The sequence below is a fragment of the Myotis nattereri genome (assembly GCF_964212035.1).
Source record: "Myotis nattereri genome assembly, chromosome: 12".
In the NCBI taxonomy this organism is placed as follows: Eukaryota; Metazoa; Chordata; class Mammalia; order Chiroptera; family Vespertilionidae; genus Myotis; species Myotis nattereri.
Window position 1 is genome coordinate 26,683,793 of NC_138087.1, and position 14,766 is coordinate 26,698,558.

The window sequence follows — 14,766 nt, forward strand, 5'->3', positions numbered from 1 at the left end:
GTCTTCAGTGAGGCTTTCAGATAGAATGTTCTTACTTATTTCAAGTCTTCAGTTTGGCAGGTCTAGAAACTCCATTTTGAACATGTTCGTAAGCTTTGCACAGTGGCAGTAGCATAGCTAATGAGGTTTATCCAAGGTGCAATTATTACTAATCAAAAATGTTTCCAGAGTAATGAGGCCAAGAAGCAGTGATTCTTGCTTCCAGATTTAAAAGTGATAGTTATAGATATAAAGGAGATTGTCAGGTGTGTCAAAGGACTCTACAGTCTTCTTCCCTGTGACAACATATATGGCAAAGTGTTGGTGAGAATGAACTCAAAGCAGGATAAGTTAGTTGGATGGATTGTATCATCAAAGTATCTATTTCAAGAGGACTAAATTCTCAGTCTGTCAACCAGGAAACTTCTGGTGATAAATTCTTCCTCTTTGCCCCTCTCCCTCCAACTTTTCTAGTAGGCAATGAATACCTCCCTCTTATTTTCTGCTAGGCACCCCCCCCCCCCCCCCACACACACACTTTAGATATAATTTATTAGTTAGGACACCTTTTTTTTTTAATCATATTTTCTTAGGCTGAGTCTGAAAGATAATTTCTTAGGGTAAGGTCAGCCATCTGGAAAATTATAAAGTATTGATTGATTTAAGTAAGGCCTACATTTCTGTAAGTCTTGCTATTTCTAGTTTATTTATTTATTTATTTTAGAAAATAAACTTCTAGTTTCTAAAAATAGGAAAGCATTCTCATATAGCTCTTAGGTATGCAGGCTAAAGAAAGTCTTAGCTATTTGATCATTAGACCATAATCAAAACATAAATATTTCTCTGGAAATAAGATATTCTGATTGTAGAGAGCATAAAATAAAAAATTATTTCATATTATTCCTTGAAGAATGAATTTTTCTGGATAGCTGAATTTTACATATAACTAATAATTTATATTTATACTCCTCCTTAAAGATAGCAGTTATCTTATTTGTCATCTTCTGATGGCCACCAAAGGCATTGAATCTTTTATATTGAATGGAATTAGTTATGTGCACCAAAACCTATTTTAATTAGTCTTTGTGTGTGTTTCCCTATAATATTCTATATTTCTGTGCATTATAAGCAGAAAAAAGTATTTCAGATCTAATTTGGCACTTGAAAATAGCTTACGGTTTTCCATGTTCCAGCGAATAGTATCTTCTTCCTTTTTCTAGTTTGCTGTTTCTGTTGTGCTTATGACTATGATAGCATAATAAATTGTGCTGCTCTGAGTATATGTGCAAATGTCAGTGCAAAAATTTTGTGACATGTTTAGTTCACATACAAATTGTACTTTTTTCTTATAACATGAGTCAGGATAGCTGAGTTTCAGAGAGGTAAGCATTTGCTATTTCTAGAGGAAAAAATAGCCTTTATGTCTACCCTCGCAAATTATGTTCATAAGGTCACGATAAATGTCCCATCCTCTGATAGAATAACCATCTGTTTATGATGACTTAATAGGCAATAGTCTACTATTTTCTTGAACCAGATTCTAGAAAGGTGTCAGAAGCACTTGAAAAGAAAAGCTTTTCCCATATGAAGTCTAAATCCAAAGTCTTTAACGTTGATTCTTTTTTCCCCTTAATATATTTTTGGAGGAAGAGAGAGGGAGAGAGAGATAGAAACATCAGTGATGAAAGAGAATCAGATTGGCTGCCTCCTCCACGCCCCCCCATTGGGGATTGAGCTTGCAACCTGGGCATGTGCCCTGACTGGGAATCCAGCCGTGACCTCCTGGTTCATAGGTCGACACTCAACCTCTGAGCCATGTAGGCCAGGCAGAGTTGATGCTTTTCTAGCCACAAATAAGTTCCTCAAGATTGTAATTGGGTTGTAAATTTCTACACAGTAAAAATTTCCTGTAATATTAGGCTGATCTTGTAATTGCTTTTTTATCTTGAAATAGTTTCCATTTTTTAAGTATTATCCACAACTGCAATTTTAGTCCATTTAGATATACCTTAACTAATAGCACTTGACTTCTGTCTTATCTTTTTGTATTTATGCACAACTATCTTAATTGTTTTAGAACAACCTATCACCCTCAGTTCTAAGACACCATTAAAATTATTGTCACTTTCTATGCAGATATGAAACGAGAGGCTCAGTTTTCCTTAAAGTCCCTAATCAATGCTGTCATGTATTTGCAGACTGTGTTTTCACAAAGTAAAACATTATTTTGAGGAAATTATGCAACAGAACCATGAAAGGTTCATTATAGGTAGAATTGTCATTGGATATCATGAATTTCAAAGCATAATAGGAAAACCAATTAATAGAGAGTACTAGTATGTAGCTAATCTTCAGTCTTGTCCCAAATTCCTAGGTAATCTGGAAATAAAATTCTGTTATTGGTTACTTAGACATCTTAAAAAAGATTATTTTTTCTGTATTTGGGCTAACTGTAGTCATTCTACTGTTCATGTGTAAGAAATTAATATTATAGCTATTTCTGTAACTTCTATAAAGAGTCTTTTAAATTGAAGGTGCTTTTTATTAGTTTAATTGGAGGAAAGTTTTACAACCAAAAAACTTCTTGGGATTACAGTTGAAACCATAACTATTTGCCTGAATAGTACTGCTTAATAGCAGTACAGTCCACCTACTGTATGTGGGCAAGCTGGTAGAGGAGAAGAGGAGAATAACTTCTGTAACTTTCTGGTATATTTAAAAGAAATTATTTTCTTTTATACTACCTTAAAGCATATTTAAAATATCTAAACTAAGATTATGTACTTTATTTGATTATTATTTAGATAATCAGTTTCTCAATCTAATGATAGATCTTCTGTTAACATGAGTTGAACCAGCATATATAGACACTACCTTTTGTTTGTTGACTCGTTTTTCTTATATATTCGTTAGAGCCTTATATAAAATATATAATAAGAAATTGTATTATTATGAAGAGGCTGGTTTTTCTGTTGAAAAAGGAAATTGTTTTTTCACCAAAGGACTCTGATGAGCTCACTTCACCTTCAGAGCACTGGGTGTTGTGGTGTGGCAGGTGCAGGGGCCTTCTTGAGTCTGTGTCTTCTCAGAAGTCCAAGCCCAGCAGCACTCTTTGGCTCTCTGTGCATTAGGGCCTTTATTTGTCATTTTTGGTATTTATTTTTTAATGCATATTCACTGGCAGTTGAATTAAAAGTAGATACTGGACTTTTAAAAGAATTGTGAAGGAAGGAAGTATAATAAAAATATTACATAATGAAGCGAGACTCCTACAGTTTTTGTGAGGTTTTGTAATTGAGTAATATTTGTGGAGTGGGAGTACAATGTAATTTTTATTCTGTTTTTTTCCCCAAGGAATTTCAGCAATGTCTGTAGATAATTTAGAAATCGTATTACTCATATATAAACTGTTTAAATCTTCAGAATATTCTCTGGATATGATTTTAAAACATTAAAAATTAATATAGAATAAAGCCTTAATAACTTTGTTCTGAGTATTTTTCTTAATTTTTAATAGGATACAACATCTATTGAAAAGATGTCAAACTGTTGTGAAGAAATGTAAGTATAAAAGTGAAGTCTATAGAGTTCTTATTAAAAATGGAAACAACTGGCCACATTTGAAACAATGTATGCATGTAGTGGAAAGATAATAGAATGATGGTTTTTTTCTTGGAGCCTTGTCTAAGGCCTGAGCTAGGCAGGCATAACCCAGTCTTACATCTGGGGTCTTATAGCTATGCTGGTTTTCATACAAAATAAGTACTATCATTCTTGTTACTTGTCTCACTAAAGTAAGTTAAATTATTTGTCCTGAAAGTACATCAAAAGAGATTTGCTACTGTGTTGTTGACACACATTCTGTTAATCCTGAGATTCTCCTCCGCTTCAAAAGTTGCCGTAGGTTGATTGACGACACAGATACAATATCTGCTCTCCAGAGTTAAAACTCAGCTGCATGCCATAATGAAAGAAAAGCTGTATTTGTGATGCTGGAACACAATTCATCAGAGTCCTGTAATGGATCCCCAGCCAACCTGTATTGTTTTAGCTGACTGAAGTGCACCATGGGAGTGCTGTCTTTCACTAATAATGCTGTCTTCTGTAGATCGAGGCCCCGAAAGCCATGGCAGCAGACCTTCTCAGAAGTTTTTGGCACTCGTTGGAAGATCCTGTGGTTTATTCCTTTCAGGCAGAGGCAACCACTGCGAGTTCCCTACCACTTTGCCAATCACGTCTAAACAGATGGATGGTGGGCACAGATGGGTCCTCCATGCTGGAAATGCGTTACAGGTTTTCTGATAATAGAACGATGACAGTCTTCAAGTCAATTAAAATCCACCCACCAATCTTAGGCATCATAATGTGCCCCAGGCTTCATTTTAATAGTGATCTTGATCCTGTTGTGGGAGTAACACAAGATCTATATTTAAGTTTCAAAGCATGTTTACTTTCAAATTAGCTTTCCATGGGGATTTCTTAAAGTGCTTTTGTTATTAAACTCAAAAGGCAGTGATTGGGATGAAATAATTGTACATAATTTCTTTTAGCACTGACAATATTACAGATTTTAATTTATGGGAATTTTCAGATGTTTATTTAAAATTTTCACTCTTGAGCAGTACTAATCAAATCTGAATTTAATTCTTCAGCTTTTACAAAAGGTTTTACACCTTATATGTGAAATTTCTTTTTCAAGTACAGTTTAAAATATGTTAATACTTTTATATATGCTGCAAGATTTTTTTTAAATGCAGCACAGGATTGAACAACAAAAAAAGGCAGTGTTTTCTTAGTAGCTTTCTAATGGTTTCTCTTCACCAAAAACAAAATACCACTAAAATAAAGCACCAACTATCTACCTTATGTTAAAGGAAAGATTAAATGTTTTTCCATGTTAATTTTTCTGTTTCTTTTCCCTGTACTGTTGTAGGTATTGGTTGTTGTTAATATATTTGTTCTGAGGAGAAAACTTTGACTAAGTGGGCATGTATTCCTATTTTACCCTAAGATTTTGGTGAGCAAATGGATAGAGAATTTGCAATAATTCCACAGATATCTTTTCTAGTGCAGTTATACCAGAATGTGTGTTTTTAAAATGCTAATATAACTAGAAAATATATAATGTACAGTATAAAGAGGAATATTGTGCTTTTGAAAAATATATATACTTTTTGCTTTTATTTACCTACTAGTAGATCTAAAATTACACAATGAAGATTTATATATAATAAATATTGGCCAACTATTCCTGAAACAAAACTACAGGAAATCGCTAGTAAAAGTAAATAACTTTTGTGTACCTACAATCAATCAGCCAAATTGAATTTAAATTTTAATGGGCCAACTATAATTTGGATTGAGAGACCTTTTTTTGTAGCTAATGTTAGGAAATAGCCTTAAAATAAGAAAATATAATGATCTACATTTATCATTAGCCTTACACAAATTTAAATTGCTAACAGTGATGGTCTCTTAGAAAGCATAGAACATTTGTATAAAAAGAACTTTAGCATACTTAGAAAAAAAATTCAGCTTTAACATTTTTTCCATTAGAATACTGCAAAATCCATATATCTTTTTTGAAAATTTATGTACTCAGTCTTTCTCTTGAATCTTAGAGAAGATTGAAGGGGTCTACTGTTCTTGGAACATATCAGTAGTTTCCTTTTACTTAGCTTTGATAGTAGGGAATCATACCTGAGAAATCATGAAACAGAAAGTTGCCATATCAGCCAGTTAACTGTATTGTGGTTAGTTCTTTCAGAAACTATCTTCTAAAATAATAGAATTAGCTGTTCTCAGAAAGATAAGTGCCATGTCTTACATGTTCTGATTATAATGCTTTATTATTTAAAAGTATAGAAGTGGCAGATGAAAATATGTATTGGTGCTGATAAAATGCATAGTAAATTTAATATGAGAAATTTACTTGTAGAACTTAATGAACCACAAAATTAGTATGTTCATGTAATGGAAATGGGTTGGGGTTTGTGCAAGCTAACATATTGACCAAATTTGGCCTGATGGGGGAACTGTTTTAATGAAGTAATATATAGATGATACAGATAGATATCAATTGATTGCTCTGCCTATAACTGGACCTTGAGAAAACAGTGAAGTGTGAAGTGAAGATCCCTTAAAGAGCGTTATATCCCTTAAAGGCACAGTTACACTTCATATAGTATTAGTTACCTTGAAAGTACTAGTTACCTTGAAAGGTACCTGGGAGGTATTCAGAGCCAACTGCTGCCTCAGTAATGAGAACCAGAGGTGGTCCCTCTCCCACTCTAAGAGGGTTTTGTTTTTCTTAGATTTACCATTTCTAGGGCACATTCTCTTTCCTCTTTATACCCTCGCTGATCCGATCCCTCTGTACCTGATTCCCCTGGTACTGGAATACAAACTAACACACTAGGCAAGGCAGATATTTATTTTGTTTGAATGATAGAAATGCTACATATCAATATATTTATATAAGATTCTATATTAATGTATATCTATATATACATGTGGTTTAATTTTCAGTATTCTCAAATTAGCATGCCTAACTGTGGGTTTAGTCCTTGTTAGACAACTTGAGAAAAACCAGCGAGCGGGTAGTTTCCTAGGGAGTGCCTGAACTCTAGTGCTCTCTCTGCGCCCTCTTTTGGCTAATTGGTGTAATTATACTGGCTCTAGAGACTTACTGGCCCACAAGTAAATTGTATGGCCAAATTCTAAACCTGTCAGAGGTACAAACTTAGGGGAGTGTATGTGCAAGGCTGTTATATTTTATGAAAATTAATGTGTTCCTGTTTATGATGATATAGTTCATACAAAATGATGACTAGTTTGCTTCATTTGTGTATGTTCATATATATATTTGCTGTCATTTACAAGTTTATATCAGATTAGGATAAACAAATGTAAACATTTCATGAATTTTTATTTTAAACCTTATTTTGGCAAATTAAGTCTTTAGAATTAGAAAAGTCATTACTTTAAAATTACCAATTTATTAGGAAACACAGAAATCTATTGTTACAGTGGTAGGCAAGTATCTAATGTGTTTTACTGAGTATCTAAAAAATACATTTAGTGTTTTTAATCTCAGTTTTGGAATGATTTTTTTTTTATGATTCTGTTACACTAAAATAATGAGATTAGTAATTTTTTTATTCTTTTTAAACGTTCCTACTCAGAGTTATTGGATGAAATAGTTCCTTATAAACATTACATTTGAAGCAATATGTATTTTAAAGGATATTTTACTAAGCAAAGTCCTTAATTGGACTTCTGGAGATGAGTTTTACGTAGATATTATATATTACACCTCTTGAACAATTATATTTGTTGTTGTTCTTTTCCTTAAACAAAAAATCTTTATGGGCTGAAGATTGTAAGCAGAAATTGATTGAGTTCATATTCCCCAAACAGTAGGCATTCAGTTAAAGTGCTTTTGGTACTTTGTAACCAAGACTTACAGTTTAAAAATACTAAGTTAATTGTTCCATTATGAAAAAAAATACTATTTTGCCTAAGAGTTGTATTAAAAATATTTGTGGTTAACATGAGATAGCTATATTTAAATTTCTAGTTTATGTATTAATCTCTTTAACAGAAGAAAACAACGTTTACTTTTAATAGTAATAGTGGTAGAGAACATAAGCTACATAACATTCAGTAAAATGATGAAGTTAAAACTTCTGTGAGAATGAACATCAGTAAATTTTTGCTAATGTTTAGAGGTATTTTTCTCTAAGTATGGTAGCTAATTATAACTATACTTCATCAGGCTTTTTCAAGACACTTCTGTACAAGCAATTAGATGAAGATATGTTTCAACCAAAAGGGCTTATTAATTCTGAAAGCTAACTATGAAGACTTAAGTTAGGACAACACTTCCAGCCAGGAAGTGTGAAGTAATTTAGATTATGGCCACACAGTCTTTTATGTGTTAGGTCATGGGGCAGTTTGAGTGTTCTCACATGAATTGCTATAAAATCTCAATGTGTCCAGCCCTGGTTTACAATGGCATTAATGTTAACAAAGCTGCTAGTCTCTCTCTATATTTTTCTCTAGTCTCCAATGGCTTCCTTTATACTTCATGGAGAAGTAGATCACCTAGCTCAAGTTTACTATACTTTAGCTGCTTCATTCAATAAGTTTTTTACATCACTTCTAATATACATAGATCTACCTAGAATTTATTTGGTGAAGTTTATACTTAACAATCATTAAATAATTTACTAATAGATACAGGGATTGGATTTTTTTACCCAATTCTGTTGCTTTAAAAAATATAAGTATTGGCAAATGTAGTTAATAATCATGTAAATTTAGTATGTTCTACTAGTTAGTTTTTTTTACTCAGTATTTATTGTTTTACCACTTCTAGAAACTATTCTAAGCCTTGAGAATATAAAAATATACAAAACATCCCTGCCCATAAGGAAATTACAGTTTACATACTTATGATATTATAGATGTCAACTTAAAAAAAGGCGTTCTAATTAGGATGTTAATGTAGTTATAATATTACCCCTTATATAATTAAAGAGTTGGAAAGTATCAAGAAAAGCAGGAAATTAGTATCTTAAACCAGAGGAAATATTAAGGATGATTTTCAAAAACATAATTCTGAAAATAAAGTAGCACTGAAAAGGTATCAAAGATGACATTAAAAAATTTCCCCTATAGACATTTTTCATTAAAAAACTTTAGGCAAAACATTTGTTTACCTAGTATTGGCTGGATTTTTGGCCATTCTCTCTGTACTTCCAGTGCAGACTGCAGCTTAGCACACAGAAGCATATAATTCTTGTCATCTAATAACGGACAGGTTATCCTATATTACACAAGATGTCCATCCTGGCAGTACTCCTTCTTCTATCTCTGACCACATAAACGATTCCCAAATATGTCCCCACACATGCACTCAAAGCGCAGCTCCACTCAACAGCCACCATTCAGCAACAGCCTCAGCATCACCTCGTCGTTTAGGGCATGCTGAATGGCAGGCACTGTATTCAGGACTTCTGTGCAATGGATATCAGTATTAGGAACAGCAAATTCCAGCGCAGTACTCCTCTCGTTGTCATAGCTCTTGGAAATGTGGTCAGCAAGCAGGTTATTGATGACAAAAACACTCCCAATGAGCAGTTCTAGGCACTCTGCTTTTGCCCATCTGCTGTTGAGTGAATTGGTGTTAGCCCACATTTCCAGATTGCATGCTTGGATGTTATTGGGATAAGATATTTCAGTGCAAGATAATGTCCCTCACAGGCAGCTCAGTGTAAAGGAAGATGTCCTTCTCTGTTAGGTACATGTTTGCTTCCTCCATATCCCGGCAGGAGAGAAATGCAGTCAGGATTGCCCCCTCCTGCTGCCTCAAACAGCAGTAATGTCCCATCATTCACCAAAGCAGACACATGACCGTCTTTGAGGATTAGTTGTCAGCACATCACAGAGACCATACCCAGCAGTAGCACCTAATGGTGTGACTCCAAACTGTCTCAGGCAACGTTGCCAGCCGAGCTATGAGATCTTTTTAAAATATATATATGTACATATATTACATATATATATATATATATATATATATATATATATATATATATATATATATATTTCAGAGGGGAAAGGAGAGGAAGAGCAAGAGAGACATCAGTGATGAGAGAAAATCATTGATCAGCTGCCTCCTGCACACCCCCTACTGGGGATGGAGCTTGCAACATGGGTATGTGCCCCAACTGGGAATCCAACCGTGACCTCCTGGTTCATAGGTTGATGCTCAACCACAGAGCAATACCAGCCAGGCGTAGGTCTTCGTAGCCTTGTTTGGCTGCCTCATGCATGGCCAACAGTTGTTGACACAGGGCTGGTCAAGGCTGGTGGTGTGTTTGAGCTGAGCAGACACCATGTTATAGGAGCCCTTTTTTACAGCGTGAAGATTTTAAAAGGAACAATGGACAGTAGGCCTATTAACATGAATCTCTCAGATGACATTAAACAAGTTACCAAATTTAACATCAAAAGAGATGTTAGCTATTCCCTTCTACAAGAGAATATTGTATTTTTCGTACCCCTTCCATTTCTTATTTTTTTTTTATATATATTTTATTGATTTTTTACAGAGAGGAAGGGAGAGAGATAGAGAGTTAGAAACATCGATGAGAGAGAAACATCGATCAGCTGCCTCCTGCACATTTCCCACTGGGGATGTGCCCGCAACCCAGGTACATGCCCTTGACCGGAATCAAACCCGGGACCCCTCAGTCCGCAGGCCGACGCTCTATCCACCGAGCCAAACCGGTTTTGGCACCTTTCCATTTCTTATATCCAGATGTCTACTGAGGAGTGTCAGCATGCAGGATAATACCTTCTCTTTAAGACCCCAATCTGAGCAGGTTCAAGAGTTGCATGAAAGATAGTACACATTGCTAAGATGTTGCATATAATCTTTCTAAATTTTAATGTCTTCATTAACAAAATAAAAATAACATTCACTGTTGGATTGTATAAATTAAGTAGTGTATGTAAAATGTTTCGTATATACTAGGAGTGCAGTAAATGATTACTGTTGTTAGTAAAAGTACCATTTCATCACTTCTAGGATCCTGGAACCACATGTGTAAATAAGGTTTATCAAGTTCTTCCCCTTTTACAAAGAGGTGTGGTGTTCTTTTCTTCTCATGCTCTTAATGGGAGTTTAGCAATAGGAATGCTTAGAATCTAGGTAGGCCAGTTCTGAACAGATGAAGCGTATGACAGCTTATGTACTACCATTTCAGAGGTTTTCTAAACCAGCTATCTTCTTTCCCCCACTGCTTGTCGCTAGTGCCTGAAATTACACTGTTTAAAGTGTTTTCCCCCTTTAGATTAATACCAGATTTTCCCAGCTTAGATATAACTATTTCTAAAAAAGGTAATGCATTTTCTCTTATCAAAAAGGGGGAAGAGGAGAGGACAAAGAGGGTAGGAGAGAGAGGGGAGGGAGGGAGCTACTTACTAATATTACTAACCTATAATTAACAAATGAATTAATGTGTTATTTCATGTTCATATTTGTTGCCCTCTATTCTAAGAATCATCCTCTGAATTTATATATAAATTACAAATTTCATTATACTCTGAATTTAGCCATTCTCAACTGAATTTTAGAATATTCTGCAGTAGAATGTGAGAAAGTAATAGAACCAACTTTCTTAAAGTATTTCGAACCGATGTTATTATTCTATGTAGTATTTAACATTCTCTGCTGCTTTTAGGATGATGATGGTTTAACTTCAAGAGAGTGACTGTTTCCTCAGACATCTCATTTCATTATCATTGTGCAGTTTTTAACAACAAAATTTACTATATTTTCATCTGTTCTTTAGATGTTGTAATGTGCTAATTTGAAACAGAAGTAACAATGGTGTTTAAAATTATTAAGTCATTTGGTATCGCCAGTGTTTTCCCACTACCATATTTTTTTACTAGTATGTCCTTTTCCTCTAGTCCACCATAGAGGACACAGAGTACAAATGAGTAGTGAGTAGCCAAAATTGGAGAAAGAAAATAGGGGTACTTATTAAGATGGTGAGAAAGCCAGGTGGAGCATGGAAAATAGCATCCCAGCAACAGAGTAGACTGGATGGAGTTCTGTGGCATCAGAAACTCCCCCTGCTACAGTCATGTTAGCCTTCTCTCTCACTGTTAACCATTGTAATGTAAGAGTTAATGCATGTGAGCATTTAGTTTGAGTTATCTTATTGAAGGAGTTTATATTGCTGATTCTCTTCAGCTGGTCAGATGCCTTTGAGAAGTTATTTTAAACAATAAAGTGTTAAGAATAATGTGAGAGGTGCAGCTATTTAATGCTGAGAAGACATGAATAGATTGCCCGGAAGTTTCATTGAAAAAAAAACTGGGACCTTTTTCACAAGTCTCCTACTGCAAAGAAAGGATACTAAGTATTATCGTAAATTTTGTCACTAAAGTAAAAATCAAGAATTTATATAATAAGGGATGATTTTTCACTTTAAAATTTGGGCGATTTGGCGTTCTTGATACCTTGAAGGTCTCCATACCTATTAGTATTGTGAATGCCTGGAACATGTAATGTAGTGCTTGCCACAGTGGTTCAACACTCTGATCTTTTTAGTATTGATATTTTATACATTAACAGTGATGGGGGCAAAATGGCAACAAAAAAGGTATGTTTCTATTTGTGGCTTTGCTTGCTTGTTTGAGGAAATACAGGGTTTACTTGCACAGACTGTTAACTACAGGGAAAGGTTGTCTTCATGTTGCAAGTTCTGTGTTCTTGCCAGTGTTCATTGGGTGACATTTTCACCTGCTGGTGCCTGAAGTTAGTGTTTTACAACCTCAACAACTCAAACATCCTGGTGCTACTCATTTAGCATTGAGTGACGTTTTTATTTCCTGTACCAAAGAGTTAATTTTCTTTTTGGTTGACTGAGAGTTTCCTTCTCACATCCTTGTGTTTATAAAGTAAAGTTTAATGTTACTAAGAACAATTTTGATTAACAGATCTTAGTTTTTACACACTGCTGCCTCAATTTAATTGGTTTTAAAGGTCTCTCATTTGAACTTTTTTTTAGTTAGGCAGATTAGTATGGTTTTTTATTTTGTATTTTAATATAGGTTGACTACTGTAAAAGTTTAATAGGTTGAAGTTGCAAAAGATAAAGCACTTTTCACAAGCTATTTTAGTTTTGCTTTATTTCTGCAGGAAAAAAATGAGAAATAATAAGGAGCCTACCTTTATTTCTATAAGTGAACTATCTAGCTTATCGGGCCCTTTTAATGAATGCTGAAGCAAAATGATAAAGTGCAAAGGTAAGGGCCCTTTCTGATTACAAATGAAGAACTCTGCTTCTTGCTCTGTGTAATCCTTAATGCCATTAAAGAGTGATACTGTCATTTGTCTATTTTGCAAACAAGGTTAGAATTAAAGAACACTTTAAAAATATACATATGCCAGGGTGTCCCAAAAATGTATACACACTTTGAATAATGATTAATTCTAATTGGCTAAATCTGAAAAGAAAGAAAAATCAATTGAGCTGTCAGCTGTTAAGTGTGTATACATTTTTGGGGACACCCTGATTATATAAACACTTCCAAAGAGGAAATGCAAATATACTTGATTTAAGCAAAACTGTAATAGAAAATTGAACTTTACAAAAAAAGGTCTCTATGCTGTTATTCACTTTACATAAAAAATTAAGAGTAAGAGTATTTTAAAAACTTAATTCTTCTCAGTAATTCATTTTATAAAAAAAAATGGAAGAAATAAAAACACCTTAGAAAAGTACATATAATTGTCCAAATGTAATATTGCTATGTATACTATTCTGGTTTTCTATGTTTCCTAAAACTTTCAAAATATTCATTGGGGACCTTAAAACTGTGGCTGAAATTGTTAAAAATTCTGGCAAGAAGATAACAGTATGTATATATTGGAAAAGTAGACAGTCACATTTGAGAATGTTTTGCATCATTTTCACTCAACAAATATTCTCTCATTGAATGTAGATACAATATATGGATTTGCAGTGAATTCTGAATGGGAAAAAGAATCAGGTCTGAAACTTACATGAAACATGACTTAGGATCATTTGAATGATATGTAAGAATACAGATATACATGTCATTAGCGGTAAAAGCAAAATTTGAAAGCAAAATGGGAAGAAGCAACAATATGTCTCTCTGTCAACAATATATTTCTTAGATTTTGTTGCCACAATATTAGTACTGAGTTATGCAGCTTGTTAATGCATTATTTAAATCAATGTGGCTGAGCGCAGTTATTTATTCAAGTGATTGGGTAGTAGAGAGCTCACCACTACCCTCTGTCTTCCAGAGATGAATATTGAAAAGACATTTCTACTGTAGCACAGGTACGTTAAAGCAGAGAAGCTCAGACCTGAGTTGCGGGTCTGCGGGAGAACAGGGTAGGCGTTGGGCGGACTGAGCACAGGTGATTGTGCTTGTAGGAGCTTTATGTCCCTGGAATTAGCCTTTTTAAAAAATCTAACTAACAAGTTTAATGATTAGGCAAAATCTGTGATATTTTGAGACTTCCAGAATTGTGTATCAACCTCAAATTGTGTCTAATATTATATATCCCTAAAATAAAGGACATTTATTTTAATAATGGTGTGTTCCAAGTGCCATATAAAGATCCCATTTTTGTTTTTGTATTTATTTTTATTGTTGACAGCATTGCAGATGTCCCCCCTTTTCCCCCATGACCCCTTTTAGCCCATCCCCACCCCCTGCCCAGGCCTTCACCACTCTGTTGTCAGGGTCCATGGGTTATGCATATATCATACAAGTTCTTTGGTTAATCTCTTCCCACCCACCCCTGGCTTCCCTCTGAGATTCCACAGTCTGTTTCATGCTTCTGTGTCTCTGGATCTGTTTTGTTCATCAGTTTATTTTTGGTCTTTAGATTCCACATATGAGTGAGATCCCGTGATACTTGTCGTTCTCTAACTGTGTAAAGATCTCATTTTTAAGTGATTCAGGCAGTTATTTCGTTGGGTGCATATGTTTACATCTGAGTGCTAATGCCACATCGTCTTTGTTACCTTGTCTGCTCCCCTAAGATTACTTAAAGTCTTCACTACCATTTCCAGTGCTGAAGGTAATGCTAATGGTAAATATGGAAAATACTTGAGAAGAAAGAGACTGGATTGAGAAGAGGGAGGGAAAAAAGGACAAGTGTAAGCCATGTGTCTGAGATGTACTTGTTTAAATGAAGAGTCTACACTGGTTCTTAAAATGAAAAGC

The 14,766-nt window shown here is 34.4% G+C and overlaps 1 protein-coding gene across 1 annotated transcript in view; it reads left to right on the plus strand.

Moving 5' to 3' along the window:
* Positions 1–5,501, plus strand: part of ZDHHC21 (zDHHC palmitoyltransferase 21) — a 50,324-nt gene extending 44,823 nt beyond the window's left edge. The window contains exons 8-9 of the mRNA XM_081103041.1: positions 3,497–3,540; positions 4,088–5,501. Coding sequence (XP_080959167.1) covers positions 3,497–3,540; positions 4,088–4,220 — 177 coding nt within the window. The 3' untranslated portion in view covers positions 4,221–5,501. The remainder of the gene's footprint in view (positions 1–3,496; positions 3,541–4,087) is intronic.
* Positions 5,502–14,766: the final 9,265 nt, after the last annotated feature.